The 26,203-nt window shown below is 35.3% G+C and overlaps 1 protein-coding gene across 1 annotated transcript in view; it reads left to right on the top strand.

Moving 5' to 3' along the window:
* Vegfc (vascular endothelial growth factor C) overlaps positions 1-26,203 on the top strand; it is an 84,962-nt gene that overhangs the window by 41,584 nt on the left and 17,175 nt on the right. Inside the window, exons 2-4 of the mRNA XM_048330749.1 lie at positions 11,559-11,772; positions 13,300-13,490; positions 23,378-23,529. Coding sequence (XP_048186706.1) covers positions 11,559-11,772; positions 13,300-13,490; positions 23,378-23,529 — 557 coding nt within the window. The remainder of the gene's footprint in view (positions 1-11,558; positions 11,773-13,299; positions 13,491-23,377; positions 23,530-26,203) is intronic.

Raw genomic sequence — 26,203 nt, 5'->3', positions numbered from 1 at the left:
CATTTTTCTCTCCCCCTTTCTCCTCCCTACCCCACCGCCAATTATACAGTTGGTTTGCTACATATTGTCTTGTAAGTATTGCTATTGTATTGGTTTACCTTTTACCCATTGTCTCACCATTTTGAAGTTCCCCTTCTCTTCCTTGATTCAGACAAACATATATACAATACCCAGGGTACGAAAAACAAATACAGTGACAACAGAGGCTTAACAATGGGGAAGATAAACAAAAGAAAAAAGAAATATTTTCACATAGTATGTTAGAAATCACGACAACTATAATAAACCACTGTTGCCATAACTTGGAGTTTATTTTGCTTAGTTTCATCTTATATGATCATATGTACATAGGTATTGAGCTATTTCGGTCATCTGCTAGGGATAATCTGAACATATATTAATTATTACCAATGAGGAAAACTATAGAGTCTATGTTTCTTTGGGTATGGCTGTATGCTACTTAATGATCATTTAGCATTAATAATAAGTTATTTGAACAATTTATTTGAAAAGAAAACCTGTTCCTGTTCAGGACCATGGATTTGTTAAGATTTACGTTTTGTCTTACTCGTTAAGTTTTAAATTTTGTTTTACTATTCTGTCTTCATTAATTCCTATGTTCCCAAATAGGCAAAAGTAGAAATTAAAGTGCTGGGCAGATTTCTTCCAAGAATCTCTGTCCAAAACTTCCAGTGCTGAAAACAAATGTACTAGTGCCTTATATCTTAGTCATATCTTATTTTTCTTTTCTTTTCTGTTTTATGTGTGTGTATGTGTGTGTGATGTGGATGTATACACTCACATATGCTTAAAATAAATAACAGATAGAATGTTCTCATTTTACATTTGAACATTTGAACCAACTTTTACTAGTCTGAATAATTAATATTGTCAATTTTCTTTACTGAACTTTGTTTGTAATTACACAAAATACTGGTAGATTTTTAAGATAAAAACTGCCCAATCAGTAATTGTGCCCTAGAGAAAAAAGAAGAAGCAAAGTAATCTCCTCTGTGATTCTAAAATTGAAGATCAGATTACTGAAGAAAAGAAAAATTAATGTTTAAAAATAGTGGAAATTACATAAGTGAAGATAGTTTTTCACTGATACTTGTAAGTTTGCTTTGGAGATATTGCAGCAGAACTTGGAAAATTAGAAGCTGTATTTGGAGAAGTTTGCAGTTAGTGATACAGAAAGAACTCTAAGAACCAAGAGAGAAAAGAGAGACAGAATAAACAGCGAAATTCCACAACAGAGGTGTCTACTCACAATATGTATTTTCTTTGAAAATTGAAAAGAAGAAAAGGAAAGATAATAAAAGATTAAAGTGCTAAATGAAAGTCAGTCAGTATAAAATAAGTAATAAAGTATGTATTAAATCAATGAGGAGATAAAATAAGTACAATTCCTATTACAGAATTTTGTATTGCCTTATATAGAATATATATGAAAGATAAACTAAATGTATAATTCATTTGCAATATAACAGCAACCTATAATAAATTTGCATTGCAAGATAATAATAATATGTAATGCTAGTCTTTCTTGTTTATGAACCAAATTCAGAAAGTATCTCTAAGACCATCTTTATATTTAATTCACCTTGCACTAAGGTGAATTAAGAAGAAGGAAAATTCAATTAAGTGTTTGCAAAATTTTTCCTTCTAATCTTGAATCAGAGTTCATATTTTTCCCTCCTGTCTTTTTGCATTTCTTACATTCTGTTTAATGACAATTTTAAACTTATGCAATACTGAACTCTTTGATTTGACTTTAATTATACCTGTAAATTATTCAGATTGAAAGAAATTAATTTTCCTCCTTAACATGACTTAACCTCATTGAAGATATGAAATGTTAACTTTATGAAAAAGACTAAAATGTAAATGGTCTTACTATTATGTCAATATTCACTTTAAAAAGAAAATTGTAGCAGGACACTGGTGTCTCATACCTGTAATTCTAGCTACTCAGGAGGCTGAGATCTGAGGATTGTGTTTTGTTTTTTTTTTATTGTCAAACTGATATAGAGAGTGGTTACAGTTTCATATGTTAGGCATTGGATACATTTCTTGTACTGTTTGTTACCTCCTCCCTCATCCCCCCTCCCCCTCTCCCTTTCCTCCCTATGAGTTGTTCAGTAGATTTACACTAAACAGTTTTGTAAGTATTGTTTTTGTAATTGTTTGTCTTTTTTACCCTGTGTCTCTTGATTTTGGTATTCCCTTACAGTTTCCTAGTTCTAATACCTGTATACACAGTTTCCAATGTACTCAGATAAGATACAGAAATAGTGAAGGTACGACCACAGGAAGGGCATACAAGAGGATCATCAATAATAGAAATTACAGTTTCACATCGCATGTTGAAAGTAATTACAACAGTGATATAACAGTCGTTTCCATAACATGGAGTTCATTTCAATTAGCATCATCTTTTGTGTTCATAAGGGTATAGCTATTGGGCTGTTGTGATCCTCTGCTGTGACTAGCCTAAACCTGTGCTAATTATTCCCTATGAAGGAGACCATAGAGTCCATGTTTCTTTGGGTCTGGCTCACTTCACTTAATATAATTTTTTCCAAGTCCTTCCATTTCCTTACAAATGGAGCAATGACATTCTTTCTGATAGAGGCATAAAATTCCATTGTGTATATGTACCACATTTTCCTGATCCATTCGTCTACTGAGGGGCCTCTGGGTTGGTTCCAAATTCTAGCTATGACAAATTGTGCTGCGATGAGCATTGTTGTGCTGGTGGCTTTAGTGTGTTCTTGTTTGTGGTCTTTTGGATAGATGCCCAAAAGTCGGGCTGCTGGGTCATAGGGTATCTCTATGTTTAGACTTCTGAGGAATCTCCATACTGCTTTCCAGAGTAGCTGAACCGGTTTACATTCCCACCAACAATGAAGTAGGGTTCCCTTTTGGACACATCCCCTCCAACATTTGTGATTGTTAGTTTTCTTGATATAGGACATTCTTACTGGGGTGAGATGGAATCTCAGTGTTGTTTTGATTTGCATTTCTTTTATGGCCAGTGATGTAGAGCATTTTTTTCATATGTCTCTTGGCCATTCTCATTTCTGAGGATTGTGTTTTGCAGCTAATCTAGGCAGGAAAGTTCATGACAATCTTGTCTCCAGTTAACCAATCAAAATTCAACTGTGGTTCAACTGGTAGAGTGCTAACCTTGTGCATAAAAACAAATAAACAACAACAACAAACTTCAGGGACATCACCAGACCCTAAGTTTAAGCCCAAGAGCCAGCACAAAAGAGCCAAAAATGAAAGAAAGAAAGGGGGGGGGGGGGGGAGAAAGGAAGGAAGGAAGGAAGGAAGGAAGGAAGGAAGGAAGGAAGGAAGGAAGGAAGGAAATTGTGTTCCTTTACCTATTTCGTGGTTCAGACTAAACAATAACCTCTGAAGTGAAATTCTAGCAACCTTAAGAAAGTAAATATATCCTTATTAGGAGTTATTTCGTAAAATTTTAATAAATCTTGTGTTAAATTACCCTTAGATTATTTTTCAGGTTTTATGAAAGTATTATCTACAATGTTATTGTGGGACATGAAAAATGAGATATGTCTTAGGTCTACCTTGATCTTTAACTTATTCCTTCTGGGAATATTATATGCTTTGTAGCATACTATGAAGATGAAAGTACACAGAGACAACAAAACAAACAGGTGGGAAAGAAAATGAGATATAAGCCAGACAGTAAATAAACCAGTGTGTACAGTGTGAGAACTGGTATGAAAGAAGGAGATATGGTGATGAAATAGATTGGGTGAATCAAGACATTTAGTTGTAGTCATAGACGATTATAGCAATTATTGAGCATGTCAATTGAAGTCTGAGAGAAGAGAGGACAGACCTAGCCATGAAAAGTACCAGAGCAACGTAATACCACCAAATGAAACTGAATTTTCTCTGGTTTTATGTTTGAAAGAACCTTGGAGTTTATTAAACATGCAAGTTCTATGACTGGAGATAGGAATGATATGGGCTAAAACTGCATAGAACTGGAGGGTTGAGTGAAGTCAAATCATATAGGAACTTAATATGTGTTGTGTGGGGGAAGAGGATTTTACTTGAAGTATAATGGTAAGAATGAAGCAAATTACCTGGTGAATGACATCATTTAACTGAGTAGATGAACTGTGATTCCCTTGAATTTTGTGTGAAGATTCAATTGGCATGGTCCACTCAGAATAACCTAGACAAACAATTCCCCACAGTTCATGAATACCGAACAATAGGTTGAGTGATGATGACATTAAAGAAATCAGTTAGGGTTGGGAGGGAACTTGGGTTGATAAAACTGTGTATTGTGGTTTCAGAAAGTGCTTTTCCCAGTGTGGACTGAGTGATACTGACCTCAGATGAATTTCCAAATCATTAATTTTGAATTAGATACTCTTTAGTCGTTTTTCCAGCTTGGTTGTTTACTAAAAATATCTTTAGCACATCCCATGAGTGCACATGGAGTATCCCACATGCGCTCCACTTCCAGAAGCAGTGGGGAATTATAGTCGAAAATCAGCACCATAGAATTATATAAATAGCTGGGTAATTTATGTAGAAATTGTACTTTTGTTACCTTGAAATAAGTTCTTAGTTATGGAGATAAATGAGGCTTAAGAGTTTGTAAAAGTGCAAAATGGATTTTTTTTTGTGTTTTTAGGCACAGTACTTCTGGTTAAATAATTCAACTTTGGTTTACTCAACATTGTTTCATAGCAACAAATTCATTTCCCTACCACTTTAGTAACTAATCTGGAATCCCTTTTAGACACAGAAGCACATAAGCAGTTAGAAGTGCATCTGGGATTAATTGCAATCTACAAAACAGGTATGCCCTAAAACTTCCAAATCTCTAGGAAAGAACAAATTCAAGTAGCTCATAAGTAGTATTCTTAGCTCCCAAGATAAACATGAATGGCTTCTATCTTATAAACTCTGTAAATGAATAAATTTCCATGTAACATGCCTAGAACATTCTTTGGAACATAATAGTCAGTTAGCAAAAGTTGTAAAACAATTGTTATTTTTCTTGCTATTTATTTGGACTATGTTATTAAAGACCAGCGACTGCGTTTTGTACCTCCTGCTTACTGTGAGCTTTATAAATTTCATTGTAACAGCAGTATTGCTAAGTATGTTTCCATATCTAAGTTTTATTGATGGAGGAACATAAGCTTGGGAGTATAATTACTATCGTTATATACACTTATAAAACTGGGATTTTCAGAATGTATGTTGGCTATATTCATTGTTAGTGGAATATTATGAAAAACCTTTGAGGAATTAAACAGTGATGGAAGGGAAAATAGAAATAGGGAAAACAATAGTGCATCTTCAAATTCCTACACAGCTCTTAAAGCATGTACTTCAGGAGAATCCGCAGCAGAGCTAATACAGGAAAGCACGTATGGGCTTCATCATTATCATTTACTTTAAAATTTGTGGCTTCTCCTTAACCTTGAAGAAAACTTATCATCGTCTGTAAACCCTTAGAAACTCCTGACATGAATACTTTCTTTGTGGCTGAAGTGTATTGTGTTTAAATTCATGACAAAAATGTTTACTGCCACTGCTTTAAGAAAGAGACAGGGGCTGGGGATATGGCCTAGTGGCAAGAGTGCTTGCCTCGTGTACATGAGGCCCTGGGTTCAATTCCCCAGCACCACATATACAGAAAACGGCCAGAAGTGGTGCTGTGGCTCAAGTGGCAGAGTGATAGCCTTGAGCAAAAAGAAGCCAGGGACAGTGCTCAGGCCCTGAGTCCAAGCCCTAGGACTGGCCAAAAACAAAAACAAACAAAAAAAAAAAAAAGAAAGAGACAGACTCTTGGCATTAAGTAGTATGGATTTTAAGAATGCCTTAGTTTTGGATCCAGCTGATTCTTGGCCAACATGAGATAGGTGAAGGAATGATTGAAGCTCTTGAATTATTGTATTGGCCCAATACCTTGCATAGAGTAGGCATGCAATTGTCAATGCAAAAAAATCACTGAAATGTCAGGGGTTCTGATTTCACTTACTGAAACTTTGCATGCTGTCCCTTAGGATTTTTCTTTGAGAATTCAAGATATGCTTTTCTAGTAGTATATTTCCTCCTTGATATTATTTTTTTTCCTCATCTAATTTGTCTTGTGTCTCTATCTGCTTCTCTCCCTCCCTACCTCCTTCTCCCCCTCTCCCCTCTCCCTATTCTCCCTATCTCTCCTATTGGTCCTTAAATATCGACATCTGTCCCTCACAAAACAGTCTCTCAAGTCCCACAAACAATAAGGAGCCTGCTGACTTCTTCTTGATTTACCTTGCTTTTAACATATTGCATCTGTTTGAGGAAACATATCATTACTTGCTATCTCTATGAATCTTTGCAGTAGGTAGAAATAGATATCCTAAACCAAAAAAAGTCAAAGACAAATATTTCATTGTGAAGGGGAACAACAGAGGAAGAAATTAATCCTCTACATAGATATATATTAGCTTAATAAATTCAACTCAAACTTAATGAAAAATAAATAAATAAATAAATAAATAAATAAATAAATAAAATACAAATTATCCTAGAGAACTTTCAAAAAGAATTTATCAAAAGTAAGCACTGGGTTATTTATATCCTATTTAGATTAATGGTCCTTTATTTAATTTTTATAGCGCTCTTCTTACTTCTAGTGCAATCTCAAAGGTCATACACAGTAGGTGAAGGAGCTAAGACTCAAGTACAGTTATATCTGTGCTCAAAACACATATCCCAAGGATAATTATCATTACCATGCATGTATGCTCTTCTGAAATGCTTTCTGAGAAAACTCAAAACTGGCTATGACATCACGTTAGAAAGGTGTGTTTGAGTATTCAAAGTGTTATTTAAATCATGTATATAGGATTGTGAAAATTGAGGTTATACAAGAAAATAGATTATGATTGACACTGACATGTTTTGAGAATTTAACATGCTATACTGTTGAATGAATATCTATTAATGCAACCACTCCCCTTGTTTAATGTAATTACTTTGGATGATTGTCTAACCATCCTTGAGCACTCAATATATAAAAAGTACTTTGCTTTTCATTTGGCATATGTTACCAGTGCTATGAAGCCCTTCAAGGTTTTGGAATAAGCAGATCTCCAATTAATCATAAAAGAGGAAGGAAATAAAATTGCAAAGAATTTTGTATGTTACTAATATGAAAATTAGGGACCTCTCAGGTATCAGCCACAATTAAGCTTACTTTCCAGTTTCATTATAAAACTCTCTTTGATTATAAAACTCTCTTTGATTATAAAACTCTCCTAGCATAATTGTAAGCAAAAAAGTTAAGCAAATTTAAAAGCTCAGAAAAACTCAACAAAACACCTAGCAAGAAAATACCAATTTGGTGAAATGGCTAAAAAGAATTTTCAGTTAATACTACAGGGTTAGTTATATATGAGAAAAGAATAGAATATTGATTCCTACCTCACATTATTCTCAAAAATCAATTCTAAGTTCATAGTAGCTGGAATGTGAAAAATAAAACTTAAAAGATTCTAGACAGGAATATAGGATAATACTTTTCAGGAGTCGGGTAGCTAAGCAACTTGAAAAGAATATGCAAAAAATACTAACCAGGAAGAAACTTTTCAGATATTATTAATATTTTTAAACTATGGTATTGCTGTTGTTATTTTCAACACACCATGTGAAATTATGCTTTTTTATTTTGTCTTTCATTCTCACGATTTTACCCGTGATGTCAATGTAACTGATTTTGGTACCTTGGATATTGTATATGTGTATTGTAACTAGGGAAGGAAAGGGGAATATCAGAATTGAAAGACAAAGGTTAAAAAGACAAACCAATGCAACAGCAGTACTTACAAAGCTTTATGGTATAAACCAACTGTACAACTCATGAATGAGGGAGCGAAATGGGGAAGGAGGAAGAGGGTGGGGGAGGGATAAGAGAGGAGGTAACAAGTTAGATAAGAAATGTACGCACCACCATACGTATGAAACTGTAACCCCTCTGGACATCACTTTGACAATGAATGAATGAATGAATGAAAAAAATACTCTGAAAGTCATTTGCATGAGTAAAATGCAGGTTATACAGCTAAGATATTTGCAATACACATATGGCTATTTAACGAAGAATTCATACCCAGAATACATGAAGTGCTCTTCCAAATCAGTAACAAATAAGTCAGCCAAAATAAGGGAATAAAAAGTTTCTACTTGGCACTTCTAAAAGAGGCAAATGCCACATCCAGATAACACGAGTGCTAATTATCATCAGTCAACCAAAGACTATGCACTGAGCCACAATGAGATACTATCACATATCAATTGAGCTAACTAAAACTTTTCAAACAACCAGACTAGTAGCCGACCAAGACATGGAGCAAGGGTATGCATATACAACCCTCAAGTGTAAATTGGTGCAAGTACTTTGGAAAATGATTTGGCCATGTCTATAAAGAAAAATGTACATTTCTACAATGGGAAGAGCAGAAGAGCACAGTAGCTCAATAGCTATGCCTGTGTGAACACATAAGATAATGCTAAGCGAAATGAACTCCATATAATGGAAATAAGTGGTATATCATTGTTGTAGTTAATTTCACCTTACCATGTGAAAGTGTACCATTTTTTTCTTCTCTCATATTTCTTTCCTGTGGTTTTACTCCCGCTAATACAGTAACTGATCTTAATACCCCGAATACTGTATAGACATGTATTGGAACTAGGGAAGGGAAAGGTACACCATAATTGAGAGACAAAGGATAAAAAGACAAACCATTGCAAATAGCAAGATTTACAAAACAATTGGTGTAAACCAACCATACAACTCATTTGCGGGGAGGGAATAGGGGAGCGGGGAGATGGGGGAAAAATGAGGGAGGAGGTGACAAGTTGGATAAGAAATGTACTTGCCTTGCATATGAAACGGTAACTCTTCTGTACTTCACTTTGATAATAAAGAAAAAAAAGAAAAGAGAAGAGGGAAAAAAAGAAAAATGTATGTTTACTTTAAGTGATAAACAGCATACAACTCTAACTGAAGGACACCTAAGTCAAATTGTAGTAGTTAAGACAATGGAAAACCACAGAACAGTGAAAAAAATTGCTCCTCATGAGAATCAATTTTACAGTCATAAAGTTAAGAAAACGGGCAATCTCTATGAATGTTATACTGTAGGATTCCATCTAGCTAAATTCAAAGAGAAATGTGTAAAAACTACTTAGAGTAGAAGCAGTCAGAGCAATGCTAATCATATTTGGTAGAGAGCTATAACTTATCAGAAGACAGAAGAATATTGTCTGAACAAGTTTACATTCCTACCAATGGTATAATAGCATTCCCTTTTGGCCACATCCCCACCAGCATCTATTATTATTAGTTTTCTTGATAATGGCCATTCTAAATGGGTGAGGTGGAATCTCAATGTTGTTTTGATTTCATTTGTTTTATGGCCAGAGATGTTGAAAATTTTTGCATGCTCTTCATCATTTGTTTTGTGTTCTTCAATTGGCTGTTCTTATTTCCTCTTCAGAGAAGCCCCCCATAAGTCTTTATCCCACTTATTAATGGTATGATTATTTCTTTGAGGATTTGTTTTGAGGTGCTTTAATTTTTTTTTTTTTTTTGCCAGTCCTGGGGCTTGGACTCAGGGCCTGAGCACTGTCCCTGGCTTCTTCTTGCTCAAGGCTAGCACTCTGCCACTTGAGCCACAGCGCCACCTCTGGCCATTTTCTGTACATGTGGTGCTGGGGAATCGAACCCAGGGCCTCATGTATACGAGGCAAGCACTCTTGCCACTAGGCCATATCCCCAGCCCCATAATTTTTTGATCTGTAATTATATTTTAGATATGAGGCCCTTATCTGTTGTATGGCTAGTGAAGATCTTCTCCTGATCTGTGGGCTTTTCATTATTCTTGCTAGCTATATCCTTTTCCATGCAGAAGTTGTGCAGTTTAATGCATTGTAATTTATCTAACCTTTCTTTGATTTGGTGTGCTTCTGGGTCTTTATTAAGAATGTTTCAACTTATGCCCAGGATCCCTAGTATTCTTCCCGTTAAGCACTATGGAAAGCAGTATGGAGCTCCTCTATGATCCACCAATCCCACTCCTGAGCATTTACCCAGCTGACCACAAACAAGGCTATACTGAAGCTACCAGAAAAACCATGTTCATTGTAGCATTATTTACCATAGGTAAGATTTGGAATCAACCCAGATGCCCCTCAGTAGAGAAGTGGAACAAGAAAATGTGGTACATATACACAATGGAATTCTATGCTTCCATCAGAAAGAATGACATTTCACCATTCATAAGAAGTGGAAAGACGTGGAAAAATCATATTAAGTGAAGGGAGCCAGACCCAAATGAACATAAGCTCCATGGTTTCCTTCATTTGTAATAATTAGTATATGTCTAGGATAATTCTAACAGCTGATCACAATAGCTCAATAGCTGTGTACATATGACCTTATAAAATGATGCTAATCAAAATGAACTACAAGATATGGAAACAACTGCTTTTGTTTCATTTTTGTTCCTAGTGTACTGTAGGCAGTTATTTATATTTTTTCATTCCCCCTTTGGCTTACCCCCGTTGTCACTTTTTCTTTTTACTTTGGTACCCTTTGTATTGTATATAAATTGTATTGTATATAAATGGGGATAGTAAGGGGGATTACAGAAATAGTGAGACAAAGGTCAATGGATGAGCCAATGAAATAGTGATGCTCACAAGACACTGTTGGAAATGAACTTTACAACTGGGGGGTGGGGAGGCGGAGGGAAACAAGACAGAATGAGGGAGGCAGTAACAGTGTTCAATAAAAATTGTATTTATTTCCTTACTTATGTAATTGTAACTCTCTTTATATCACCTTCACAATAAAAAAGAATACTGTCTGTTTTCCATTGAGCATGATGACAGGAATTCTATGTGTACAAGTGTATCAAAGTGTGACTCGTTCACATTTCTAATGAATAATTATGTTAATTAAAAATTTAAAGCACATATTACTACTTTCATGAGTTATGTTGCCAACAATTTGTATTGAAACATCAGTGATAAAAATTGTACTAAAAATAATTGAGGCCATGGTGGCTCATATTAATAATCTCAGATACTCAACAAATAGATTTTAGGATAATTATGATTAGAGGCCACTCAGAATAGATAATTTGATAATTTTTATTGATAATTTTTATTGATAATTTGTTTTCTCAGGACAAGGGATGTTATATGTGACAAACAGTATAAAGCCTTTTCCATTTAAAATAGGTTGGTATATTTCTTACATAATTAAATGAATGATTATCTGTTTTATAGTAAAATATATTTTATAGTGATTTAAGGAAATTAAAATACTAATATAATTTGATCAAATAATAACTCTTAAGTAATTCTGGAGGCATTAGTAATACTTTATTATCAAATTTGTTATATACAACAGTAAACCAAAAGGGTTTTGAAAACACCTGTTTCAAGCCCATAGCTTGATGAGTGACTGACCATGGATTTTTTTGTTTTTTGGACAGGCTTATGCCAGCAAAGATTTGGAGGGACAACTGCGATCCGTGTCAAGTGTCGATGAACTCATGACTGTCCTCTACCCAGAATACTGGAAAATGTACAAGTGCCAGTTAAGGAAAGGGAGCTGGCAACACAACAAAGATCAGCCCAATCCCAACACAAGGACAGAAGACACTGTAAAATTTGCTGCAGCACATTATAATGCAGAGATCTTGAAAAGTAAGTAGGGGATAGAAAAATCTACAAGAAGCTCACATCAAACTGTCCAAGTAGTTCTTTAATTTCAGCCTTTGAACAACTGATTAAGCCTTATTGACTAAAGAAGTAACCATAACAGAAAATAAAGGGATTATTTGAAAATTGAACACAGTGTGACTTCACTTTGAATGTTAAGAGGACTTTTGAAATATGAAAAGCGAAAGGGACATGCTTTTGGTTTGTTTATTTATTTAGCCAGCCTTGGGGCTTGAACTCAGAGCCTGAGCCCTGTCTCTGGCTTCCTGTTGCTCAAGGCTAGCACTCTACCACTTGAACTACAGCGCCACTTCTGGCCTTTCCTGCTTATGTGGTGCTAAGGAATCGAACCCAGGGCTTCAAGCATGCTAGGCAAGCACTCTGCTGCTAAGCCACATTCCCAGTCTTCACCCTTGCTTTTTAAATTGAGGTAGTAACCTATCTGAAAGTTTTAGTTGTACACAGTTAATCATTCAAACATTCTGTATCATTCAAAACAGTTTTACGAAATATTCTGCTTTGGACTTATAAATGCTTAATTTCTCATAGACAAACCCAAATCACCTTTCAAGTTGGTACTTGTTACTTTGGTGCCTCAAAGATAACTGGCTCTGGCTCTGCTTTTGATTTTTATAAACCTGATCAGATAGCTAATGTATGATGTCACATGAAGTGGTATAGGGTAAACTGGTGGGCTAATTTAAAAGCAATGGTCATAAAAATAATAATTATCATTAAACTCACTACAAATAATTCAAATATTGATATTGCAAATTAATTTCAGAGCAAAGCTAGAAAATAATGGCTTCATGGTTGAATGTCCAATGGTGTATTTTCTTTTTTCAAAAGTTATAATAGGGGAGATGTCAACCAAAGAAATTAGAGCTATAGGTAAGCCACAAATTTCATTGAAACAAATTCCAAGAAAAAATACAAAGGGGACAGGAATTTAGTTTTTTTTGCTGAAAAAAACATATGACAGTTTAGGATACAAGTCCTAGTTGGTTTGGCCTGACATTACCTACATTTTCCAACTAGTTTACCTGAGAATAATTTTTGAGCCCAAACTATCCTTTACATCTCAGTTTAAAATGAAAGCACATTGTTCACACTTACTGCAGGACCATGAAAGTAATTCATGCTGTAGCCAATAAGCATGACTCTATTTTTGCACATCTTGTAAACATACACATATTAAATTTCCATCTTCACAAGAAGGAAAACCACACATAAGTGCTGTAATTTTTAGAAAGCATTATTTTAATTTAGCTTGCTTAATGGCTGATGTAATGAGTTTTTAAAGGAAATACCTTTAGCTACTCTGTTTCAGTATTACCATTCACAGGCCAACCTATCATCTTTTCAGTTTGTTTGTGGAGTTTTATTTAGTTCCCTAAATATCTGCACTGTATAATTCTGAAATCTGAAATCAAATGTGACTGCCGTCTGCTGTGGGGTCTCCCCGCCCTGTGGATTCTGTATAACTCATGGAACTTCCCTGTGACTCGACAGGTATTGATAATGAGTGGAGAAAGACTCAATGCATGCCCCGGGAGGTGTGTATAGATGTGGGGAAGGAGTTTGGAGCAGCCACAAACACCTTCTTTAAACCTCCATGTGTGTCCGTCTACAGATGTGGGGGCTGCTGCAACAGCGAGGGGCTTCAGTGCATGAACACCAGCACAGGCTACCTCAGCAAGACGGTAGGTACGCTGCATCTCAGCACTGCCTGAGAGCCTTCTGGGTGATGTGGGGCAACAGGGATGGAAACCTCTGGTCTCACTAAAGTAGTTTATTTCAGTCAAAGCTGCTCACATGGACTTTGGGAAATGAAGTAAATGTTTCAATTGTTTTGGCTTTGATCATTATTATGAAGAAAGAAATGCTTTATGGAATCTTTTTACACAGTAGAGATTCAAATTCCACAGAAGAAAATAATGAATATGTACTTATACATATGTGTATATTATACATATGCCGTCAATACACACACATATATGTGTCATTGTATTTGTATAACATATGTAAGTATGCACATGTAACTTCAAGAATAAGTATCTTCATTTGATTATAGATCCATAGCAAAATTACATATTAAAATTATCTAATTGCACACCTTTATAATTTGCCTAATTTATGCAGAATGATAACGTGGTATTGAAATAACTTTTCACTCAAAACATATTGTATTTTATCTAGAGTGAAGATAATTCTGCTTATTAATATTAAATATTTTTAATAATCTACAAAGTTCAACACCTTTGCCGGGCACCTGTGGCTCATGCCTGTCATCCTAGCTATTTAGGAGGCTACGATCTGAGGAGCTCAGTTCAAACCTAGCTAAAGCAGAAAAGTCCCCATGAGACTCTTATCTCCAAGTAACCACTCAAAAACCAGAAGTGTGGAACTGGCACTGTGGCTCAAGTGGTAAAGTGCTAGCCTTGAGCAGAAAGAAGCCTGGGACAGTGCTCAGGCCCTGAGTTCAAGCACCAGGACTGGCAAAAAAGACTAGAAGTGAAGCTGTGGCTCAAAGTGGTAGAGTTCTAGCCTTGAGCAAAAAAGCTCAGTCCCTGAGTTCAAGCTGTATGACTGGCCAAAAACAAAGAAAAATGTTCATCTCATTAGGTATAAAGCTTATAATAACTAAGCAAGAAACTTCTCTTAAGGTTGGGCTGGGATGAGGGTTTTTAGAACAGATACACAGATCACATGCTGATTTTCTCTAAAGAGGTAGGTGGCCATTAAAGAACAGTTTATAGGCTGAAGTTAACAGTGGGGTGTCGTCATGTCCAACTTTCTTCAAATGTTTGAGAAACCTGTGCTGTGGATGGGCCTAAAGCAAACGTCTTCCCAAAAGACAAAAACTCAAGCTGGCAGCTTAAAGCCTTTTACAAGTTATTTTGTGAGTTGAACCAGAATTTGAAATTGGTATTCAAAACTAACCTTTCTGTCAGGCACTGGTAGCTCATGCCTGTAATCCTAGCTACTTAAAAGGCTGAGATCTGAGGATCACCGTTCAAAGCCAGTCAGACCAGAAAATTCTGCGATTTATTTTTTTACTTTATTTTTTGCCAGTCCTGGGGCTTGAGCTCAGGTCACTGTCCCTGGCTTCTTTTTGCTCAAGGTTAGCACTCTGCCACTTGAACCACAGTGCCACTTCTGGCCATTTTCTATAAATGTGATGCTGAGGAATCGAACCTAGGGCTCCATGTATACGAGGCAAGCACTCTTGCCACTAGGCGATATTCCCAGCCCATGTGAAGCATTTATCCATTAGACTACTCAGAAAAAGACAGAAGAGGCACTGTACCTTATATGGTAGAGCAAAGTAGCCTTGAGAAAAAGTCTTAGGGACAGTACCCAGGCCCTGAATTCAAGCTCCTGTATAGGCACAAAAACACAAAACCAAAAACAATACTGTCTATTGAACATTACAATAAAACCATTTTTTTGAAAAATGTGTTGTTAGATTTAATTTGTGCAATGTAAAAGGATAGCAGATTAACATGTTGATTCCATAGGCATGGTAGCTGATCTACATAGCCACTTAAACCTACTCTATTTTAATACAAAGTAAATGGATGTGGAAATTAAGGTGACTGTCTTAAATCTTTCAACAACATTTCCCTGTGTAGTTTTAATGTGGTCTCTGAGATTCACTTCAAGCACTAGGAGCCGGGGATCATGGTGACTCCTGAGAAGTGAAGGAAGACTAAAATACTAGCAGCACCAAAGTAAGGTTAGTGTTCAGTGATGCTGGCAAGGAAGGGATGCACAGATATTGAGAAAAATGATACACATTTTGGTTTTATTCTAAAACCTATGCAAAAATCATTAAAAGACCTTTACGTTGGTGACTGACATCCCATGGTTTGTTACCATATCATCCTGAAGACAAGCAGGTAGATAGGAGATAGAATTGAAAGAAGGGAAAACAGAGTGGAAGGACCATCAACAAGGTCTTGGAGTAATTCAAACAATGGTAGACACAGGGCTCCCAATACTTGGGGCAATATTTAACATTTCCCCCAAATACCTCTCATCCCACTGTGCACTTTGATGTTTCATCTACTCTATTTGCACTTTATAGTGACAACTCCCAAACTTTTATCTACAGTTTACACGACTTCTCTCCTGATTTCCATACTACCTACATGTGATTTGGCTTTCTCTTCCTCAATAGGTCCAAGTCAGTTGTTTCATACTGATGTTATGTCCTCTGCTATCCTCCTAAATTCAACAAGCAAGTAAACAGATCTTGCTTTTTTCTTGTCTGCTTTTAAAAAAAATACTATCTCTAAGTACTTATACAAAAGGCTTGCCATTTAACAAAGCAGTTTATGAACGCATTGCATCTTGACCAATGTAACCCCTTTTTCTTTTCTTTTTCTTTTTCCAGTGTTCTCTGAATACTCATCCATTGGGTCAAATATCATTAGTTCAATGAAAAGCCCAGTCCTATTAGTAGATTTGTCTCCCAAATATCTCTAAGATACACCTACAGGCCTCATTCTACTGATCTCATTCTGGTGTGACCACATTTATTTCTCACTTTTACCAAACCAATGTGTTGTCTCATATTGAAATTCTTATTTCCATCCAATAGTTTGCTTCATTTTACTCGTTTTCCCGAAAACTTTTCAGTAACATTTTCTTCTTGACACCGAGCCTAACATCATCCAGCGTACTAATTACTGATTGTCTGTTTTGATTGATACAAATGCATTAAGTTGTTAAATGTTTGAAAAAAGCATCCATCTTTAAGACAAAATATTTCCATTTACCTGATTTTCTGTCTTCTGTCAGGATCTGTCTTTTACCTCATTCTTCACCTGCATTTGTCACTGCTCTTCCTTCAAAAACAACTTTACAGCAACACACAGGTTCTATCAGCTCTTAGATTTTGTCAGTATCTCTCATCTGAATGTCATTATAATTCTGTACTCTGTGTTTGGAATACCTCCTTAACCAAGATCGTCAGATTTCCATATATGTAGTTACCTTCCATCCATCCTTTGGCCTAAACATAAGTGCTATATCTGTGACACCTTTTTGCATAATCCAATGGCATCTCTTGGCTCATAGTTTGCAGTCATGACCTCATTTATCTGTTATATTGTTTTAATTTCTAGTCTTTAAATTCCATGAATGCATAAATTGAATTTGGTTGCTAAACTGGAGTGTAGCACAGTAGTTGGCTTGGAAATCAACAGAATGATTCTTGAATAAATAGAAATAAGTTCAAGATTAAAAGCACGTTTTTAAATATGTTGATTTTGAGTCTAAATGTCATTTTAGTACAGATACTAGAAGAATGTCGACTGTATTATTTTAATGAAATGGTTGTGTTTTTCAATATGGTTGATAGGAAGAATCATATTGATAAATATTCTTTGAAGCCCGAGTGCACATATTGATAGAGAATTCATTTGGCAGAAACAAAGAACAAAACTTACTGTCAAAAGAGAAGCTAAGATTTATCACTGACAGAACGGTGCATTTCTGGAAGTTTGTAATATCATAATTTTTTCCTGAAATATCCAGGCAAGAATTTTATTTACACTAAGAGAATAATGTTATCTAAAATTCACTTAAATAAATGATGTTTTATATTGTGTTTTACAACTAGTATATAGGAATGGTCTATAGATCTTGTCCCAATGAAGTTTACAATATTACCAAAAAACAATAAGCATCCATCAAATTCAAAGTAAAGGAACCTATGCAGACAGAGGAGTACGAAAATTTTTAGAAATACATTCAAGGAGGTTTTACAAAGCAAAGAAAGCTGAGGCAAGAAACTCCTGAAGGTGTTTCTGTTAATATTGTGATTTGTCATATGCTTAAGGAACATCTTTTTCCTGTTTATTTAAAATATTATTGTATATACATGTATTGGAACTAGGGAAGGGAAAGGGGATGCCAAAATTGAAAGACAAATGATCAAAAGACAAATCAATGCAGCAGCAATACTTATAACTACATGGTGTAAACCAACTGTACAACTCATGGTGGGGACAGGGAAATTGGGAGGGGGAGGGGAGAAATGAGGGAGGAGGTAATAACTTGGATAAGAAATGTACTCACTGCCTTATGTATGAAACTGTAATCCCTCTATACATCACTTTGACAGTAAAGAAATGGAAAAATTAAGTTTCTATGTGTAATTTTCTGAAGAGAAAGAAAATATTTATTTTTTGTTTGTTTGCTAGAATCCAGGTATGTTTACTATAGTGATTTTAATCACCAATTGGAATTTATAAACTCTAAGGATCATGTTAAACTCAAGTGGTTTTTGTTTTTTAGAAGCTTCACAGAGATGTTTTTGTGGGACTCTGTGCAGGGTGGGTTATCAGAATGTGTGCAAGGAAGCCAGCCATTTGTTGAAAAGTAAAACCATATGCACGGAGAATTCCAAAGTGAACTGATCAATAACAACTTCAAAGTCTCCCACTACGAGTGTCTAAGTGACTTTGAAAACTTCCTCCATTGGATGACTTCTTGACCTCTTCCATAAGCAGATGTTCTCATTGTATTTTCTTACAAGGAGTTGTATTGTTAAGAGACAAAACTAACCAAGTGGAATGTGAATTCTGCAGAGGGTACAGTATTTTGTGAGGAAAATAGAAGGAAAAGAAAGTCATGGACACTTCAGTGACAGTTTTGGAGTTAAAAGATATTTGAGTATTCCTGTTTTACATACTGTTTTATGTACATAACTGAAGAAAAACTACTGATTCCGTGGGGTCTTGTTGAAATCTAAGGCTTAGCAATTTATGCATCCATTAGTCTTGAAGTAAACAAACCTACCAAGTCTATGAGCTAATTCTAACTGGCATAAATAACATTAATTATATAATTCAATATTTGTTTTCAAAGAAACAAATTTATTTTTCCACTGCTTTGTAAGGAACTAGTATAAATATATATTCTGCATAGGCATTCCAGATTATATTTGATTCAAAGCAAATTCAGAAAATTATACAGCAAAATATGCTCAAGACTAAGTAAAATATGAACTATGTAATGGAATTAAGTGCTGTTATTTTGCATTAAAGTTAGAAGATTTTCTTCCAGTAATTAAACTTAATACTGCGGCAGTTTGATGTTTTAATTTATTTCAGTCACATGCATTCACCAAGTAGAATGTGATTTGTATTGCGTCTTTAACAAATTAATCTTTGGCAAAACTTGGAAATCAAGTTTTATCCTGATGAGGAAAAGAAACTCTATACAAATAAGAGTGGTCAGAAGATTTTTATTTTTTTAAAGAGTAACCTTTGCCCTAAGAAAACAATGAAAACATCTGTGAAAAATACTACATTTGTCCAAATAAATTATTGAAGATGCTTCCAAATTTTATCGAGTATTTTAAAATGCTAATTTGATGTTTTATCTTGAATTGTAGTACTATGTATGAATTCTAATAATGTTAAAATTAATTCAGTGCCAATTGTAAACCTGTTGCACTGTCTGCTGTCTGGTATTCTTTCCAGATTCAATTAAAGTTCCAAAAGCTCCTAGTTATTGTCCATATAACTGGAATTATTGGTTGAAATGCCAACTGAAACTCTGCATTCATGCTTTTACTTTAATATTCCTTTAAATATTCTGTAGTTTTGAACCTGATTTTATTAACAAACACAATGTTGTAATTTAATAGACTCAACTTTGGATATTTAATCTAAATAAAACATGTTAGAAAAAGAGACTAAGCTTGTTGTATATTAGTTATACAGATGTTTTAAAGGAGAGAACTGGAGGATCATATTGTATTCATGCAAAAATTCCTTTTGAATGTAGTAGGAAACTGTATGCCAGGATATCTTGGTAAGGAAGTTCAACACCTTTTTTTTTTTTGGAATAGTTTGTAAGACAAGTAGAAACAGGAATGTTGCTTTACAACTGTTACTAGGCTAGGTAAACAAACTATTGTTTCAAAATGTGTTTTATTTGAAGTCCATTCTTCTTGGTAAGAATTGACCATTTAATATGCTGTGTAAAGAATGCTGGTAGTCACCAACAGAGACATAGGTTAGAAATACTTGCCATTTCCTCTTGTTCGTTTCAGTTTTACAGAATTCACAATCCAGTATTCTTTTTTCAATTTCCAACCTTGTTTAAATTCTTTTTTATCTGAGCTTTTATACATGTGTTCTAACACCAAAAATTATTTTAACGGGAATGAGCTATTAGTACATAAATGTTTACAACATCAATATTCATTGTGAATTTAATTATTACTACTTAAATCCAACATTCTACACAAGTGGATATCATCTGTTGTTCAGGAACTATTCATTTTATACCATTAAAGCATTTTAGAAAAACCATTTTCTTTTTTAATTCTTTTTCTTTATTGTCAAAGTGATGTACAGAGGGGTTACAGTTTCTTATGAAAGACAGTGTACATTTCCTATCCAACTTGTTACCTCCTCCTTCCTTCCTCCCCGCCCCCCGCCTTTCACCCTTCCCATTTCCCTCCCCACCATGAGTTGTGCAGTTGGTTTACAGCTATTGCTGTTGCTTTGGTTTGTCTTTTTATCCTGTGGGTCTCTATTTTGATATTCCCTTTCCCTTCCCTAGTTCCAGTACACACACACACACACACACACACACACACACACACACACACACACAATATCCAGGGTACCAAAATCAGTTACAGTAACATCAGGGGTAAAACCACAGGAGAGAGAGACACAAAAGAAAAAAGGCATAATTTCACATAGTATGTTGAAAAATAACAGCAACAATGATAAACCATTTGTTTTCATAACCTGGACTGCATTTCAATTATTCTTATTTATATTACTAAATAAATTATGGTATTACCTACTGAACATCACATACATGGAATTACCAGCTAGTGATTAACATAGTACATGTATTTTTACTCTGAAGTCTTAGTTGTAGAAGAGGAAATACTTGTTCACCTATTGAGACACAACATAGTTTGACAAGTATTCATGTTTTATCCAAATATAAAAAGACCTACTTATTCTTTTAAACACAAATAGGTTTGAGATTTCCATAAACTTTAACAGACTTTTTAATCCTATATTTATTTTTTGACCTTTAATCTTAGATGTACCGTGACGTTGCCATTCAACAAAGTAGTATGTGAATCACAATCCATGTCAGCCTTTCAACATTCTCCCCCATCCCTCCCAAGCCAACCTCTTCTCTGAATTTTCTTAATTTTGTAGAATATGCATTAAATTTTATAACTGCATTTCGTTGGTTACACAGAAGGGGGTTTCTTTTTTACACTGTCATATTTGTAAGGACAGATTTCTGTGGAATTAATCTACAGGATTTTTCATGCTAATAGTATTTGTGGAAAATTAAGTGATATTTTAGCAATTCTAATATAATCTTTGTGTGTGTGTGTGTGTGTGATCTCATTCATTATCACTCACTTTGTTAGTATTGTTAGCATTGATGCATATTATCCTGAGAACCCAAAACTCAAATACACATACCCACAAAAATACACATAAATACATTTGTATGTATGCAAAATATATAAAATTATTGAGAGATTAAACAAGATTAGATATTAAATGTTAATTTTGGAAGTGGTGCTGTGGCTCAAGTGGTGCAGAGCGCTAGCCTCGAGCTGAAGAGCCCAAGCCCAGAGGTTCAAGCCCCACAACTGACAAAAATAAATAAATAAATGTAAATTTTATGACACAAATTACATTAGTAAAAATTCATCTAAATCTTAGCTAGTGATGGTGTTGGAGTAAAGAGGAGGAGAAAAAGGAAGATGAGGAACCCAATCCACACTATGAAACCACAAAAATATTCTTCTCTATTGTATAGATAAGGAGATGGAGACTTAGAGGAGTTAGATATGTTTTTAAAATTATAGAAGAGTCAGTGTGGATCAAGAAATCTACATAATGTCTGCTTCTTAAAACCAAACTGCAGGGCTGGGGATATGGCCTAGTGGTGAGAGAGCTTGCCTCGTATACATGAGGCCCTGATTCCCCAGCACCACATATACAGAAAACGGCCAGAAGGGGTGCTGTGGCTCAAGTGGCAGAGTGCTAGCCTTGAGCAAAAAGAAGCCAGGGACAGTGCTCAGGCCCTGAGTCCAAGGCCCAGGACTGGCAAAAAAAAAACAAACTGCAGGTGATTCTTACATTAAATGTTTTAATAAAAATTACACGCAGTGTAATAAGGTTAAACATATCTCTTCCCAAGTATTTATTATTTTTATATGGCAAAAACACTCACTCAGAAACACTCATATTTCCAACTTTTGGGGATACAGAGTACACATTCACTACCTGGAGTTGCTGAACTTCTTGTCTTAACTTGAATACACCTTCGCCATCCCACCCCCAATTGACCAATCTCTGCCCCATTCCTCCCCCCTTCTTTCCCCAGCTTCTAGAAACCACATTCTGCTTTTCATTTCAATCAAATCAATTCTTTTACACTGTCCTTTAATGTGAGGTCATCTAGTCCCTGCCATTCTTTGTCTGGTTTACTTCATTTAGCACAATCCATCCAGGTTACCCCCAATTACAGCATTTTATTGTTTAAAACTCATTTTCAAAGTCTCCCTTTGGTAATTTCAATGTTCTTCAGTGAAATTATAGACAGGGGTCAAGTTCCATGACTGAAATAAGTCACCCTTTGCAATTGTGCTAGGCTTACCTAAAGTTACCAATTAGCACGTGGCTCAGCTACTGTATGTTTCTCCAAATTGAATTTATCAAGCACCTAATTCACAGGGGATTCATATTTACTAGTTTCTCCTGATAATAATTTAGTGATAACATTAGAAATTTAATCCACTTAGTTGTACGGAATCAATAATTTGTGCATTCAGTTCAAAACATTATTTATTAGAGGAAGACTAAAGTTCTCCATAAATAAGTCATTCAGACTGATCCCCTAGTTAAACTTTAAGACTAGAATCCAGAATCTTATAAAATGCCATGCCTCATTTTTCTAAGGCCTCTGACAAAATCACAAAAACACCGCTTTATCTATTAAATAACAAATGTGCCTGCTTTTCTTTTAAGCACAATAAATTCACAAGAGATCTGAGACATGTAAAACTACGTTCATGGAGAAATTTAATTTGGACTTAAAATTAATTTTATGTTTATGTAATTTATGTCTGTGTGTTTAGTTTATATAAATGGGATTTCACCAAGCTTCATTAGGATGTTCAGCCAAGAGCTTTGCTCATGAATTACAACGATGTTTACTACAGATGATACGTGTTGCTTTGAAAATTGCTGGAATATTTTAAACTTCTCTTTTCTTGAACACATTGGTGTGTCACATCTCTGCTCTGCAATCATTAGTTGGTTATCCTAATTCTAATATGCCTCAGAAGTAGTGACACGAGATAAGCATATAAACTATTCATTATTCTGATTAAAGATAGTGTTTGGGAAGTAAAGCAGGTTTGTAACTATGTATACGCAGTCGTGTCTGCCAGTGTTACCCAGTAACACTTTTTCATAGAGAGCTAATCTCTCTTTTTTGGCCTCTGACATTTACCATAAAAAGTGCTTTATAGCATCTTTATAATTTGTTTCTTCTTTTTTTCCCTTCTTTGTAGTTGTTTGAAATTACAGTGCCCCTCTCTCAAGGCCCCAAACCAGTAACAGTCAGTTTTGCCAATCATACTTCCTGCCGATGCATGTCTAAACTGGATGTTTACAGACAAGTTCATTCAATTATTAGACGCTCCCTGCCAGCAACATTACCACAGTGAGTATGAATTAAATCTATTTTTCTATATCCTCTACTAATATAAAATCATGTTCAAGTAAACCCAAGTTTATTTAAAGAAGTTCTATAACATTTTCTGTGCTTTGCATCAAATATAAAATAAAGACACAAAAATGTATAGCATACTGAGAAAATAAAACTAAACTGAAGCCAGCTACTGGTGGCTCATGCCTGTAATTCTAGCTACTCAGAAGGCTGAGATCTGAGGATTGTAGTTGGAAGCCAGCCTGGGCAGTAGAGCCTATGAGACTCTTTATTAACTCCAATGAACTACCAAAAGCTGCTATTGGAGTTGAGAGTTAAGTGATAGAGTGCTTGCCTTCAGCCAAACATACAGGGATCGTGGTTAAGCTCCTGTACCATTACAAAGACAAACAAATACACTGAAACAGGGAATTGGAAATCCAGTATAGAAGCCACATATATCACAATATAAAAGGAGTTTCATAAGGAATAACATGTCACTGTTCACACTATTAGGATGCCCATTTGGATAAATATTCAAAATCGTAGGACTAGGGCTGGGAATATGGCCTAGTGGCAAGAGTGCTTGCCTCCTACACATGAAGCTCTCGGTTCAATTCCCCAGCACCACATATATGGAAAATGGCCAGAAGGGGCGCTGTGGCTCAGGTGGCAGAGTGCTACCTTGAGCAAAAAGAAGCCAGGGACAGTGCTCAGGCCCTGAGTCCAAGGCCCAGGACTGGCCAAAAAAAAAAAAAAAAAAGTAGGACTACTGATTCATATATAATGTTAAATTTTAAAAGTTTTGCGTGGTGTGGTGGTGGTACAAAGTTTTCCTAACCCCTGTACTACCAATGAAACAATAATAAATTTAAAAATCATTAAGCCTTGGTAAGATTTAAGCCTAAAGCAATAAGTAAAAGTAATATAAATAACTTGAAATTGATTAACAGTCAGTTGCCTTACTTACATGTATAATTTATTGCATATAATTATAATACAATTGAAATAGACATCCCCGTTTCTTCTTTTAGCACAAATTGCACTATTGAAATAGTGCTTAATTACGTGAAAGGATTTTCTCATCAAAATACTTCAAATTAACCAAGTATCATGTATTATTCAAATTGATTCCCATCTCATCTTTTAATTTGGCAAATACTGGTATTTGATCAGAGAGAAGGAACTGCATAAAACATCACATCCTGACCCTGGGAATCACTTAGACTGATTCAGTGTACATTACCATTTGATTCTAAGATTAGAGATGCAGCTCAACTCTTTGTTCCTTATCATTTCTTGTATATAAACTGTAATGAATGAAGAATTCATAACTATTTGTAACAAAAGTATAATTCATTGATGGAAAAGGGTCTATATTACAGAAATGCTTAAAGTAATTTTTCACTTTAGAAGGCTCAACAATAGATACAATATCCTTAAGAAAACAACAACAACCAAAAAAAAAAGAACAGAAAAACTTCTCCATTAAATCTCATGATATCATCATTGTTCTTAGGGACATAAGAAGCTGTGAGCTGTGCTCCAAGAACACATTAAGGGAGACTCAAGGATAGCTTAATTTAATTGATAGAGATTTGTCCTCCTTGATGTGAAGAAAATGTCTTTCAGGCAGCAGTGGATACATTCATACTGACACAAGAAGCCACAATGACCACCTAAAATAAAGAGAATGCTGTTTGAACCATTCCATTTCATCCTGAGTTGTCTTCACTTTGCCAGCCCTCTTTCCCTTGTCAACTCTTCTGTTCTAAAACCTTGAGCCATATCTCCCTTTTCATGGTTCCCAAAATCACATTTGAAAGTCTAACCATATTCTTTTTTTTTTTTTTTTTTTTTTTTTTTTTTTTTTTATTGCCAGTCCTGGTGCTTGGACTCAGGGCCTGAGCACTGTCCCTGGCTTCTTTTTATTCAAGGCTAGCACTCTACGACTTGAGCCACAGCGCCTCTTCTGGCCGTTTTCTATATATGTGGTGCTGAGGAATGGAACCCAGGGTTTCATGTATAAGAAGCAAGCACTCCATACTGCTTGCCAGAGTGGCTGAACCAGTTTACATTCCCACCAACAATGAAGTAGGGTTCCCTTTTGGCCACATCCCCTCCAACAATTGTTATTATTAGTTTTCTTGATATATGACATTCTTGCTGGGGTGAGATGGAATCTCAATGTTGTTTTGATTTGCATTTCCTTTATGGCCAGTGATGTAGAGCATTTTTTCATATGTCTATTGGCCATTCTCATTTCCTCATCAGAGAAGTTTCTTTGTAAGTCTTTAGCCCACTTGATGAGGGGGCTGTTGGTTCTTTGCAGTTTTGTTTTGGAAGAAGGTAATTTTTTTAGTTCTGCATATATTTTAGAGATGAGGCCTTTGTCTGTTGAATGTCCGGTAAAGATTTTCTCCCAGTCTGTGGGCTTTCTGTTTATCTTGAGAGCTATGTCCTTTGCCGTGCAGAAGCTCTGGAGTTTGATGCAATCCCATTTGTCCAACCTTTCTTTGATTTGTAGCCTTTCAGGGTCTTTGTTAAGGAAGTTCTGTCCTGTGCCAAGGAGCCCAAGTGTTTCTCCTACTCCTTCCTTTAGTGTCTTCAGGGTGCCTGTTTTGATTTCAAGGTCTTTAATCCATTTGGAATTGATTTTGGTGCAGGGTGATATATAAGGATCTAGTTT

The sequence above is a fragment of the Perognathus longimembris genome, chromosome 21 (genome assembly GCF_023159225.1).
Source record: "Perognathus longimembris pacificus isolate PPM17 chromosome 21, ASM2315922v1, whole genome shotgun sequence".
In the NCBI taxonomy this organism is placed as follows: domain Eukaryota; kingdom Metazoa; phylum Chordata; class Mammalia; order Rodentia; family Heteromyidae; genus Perognathus; species Perognathus longimembris.
This window is presented reverse-complemented; position numbering and strand designations above follow the sequence as displayed.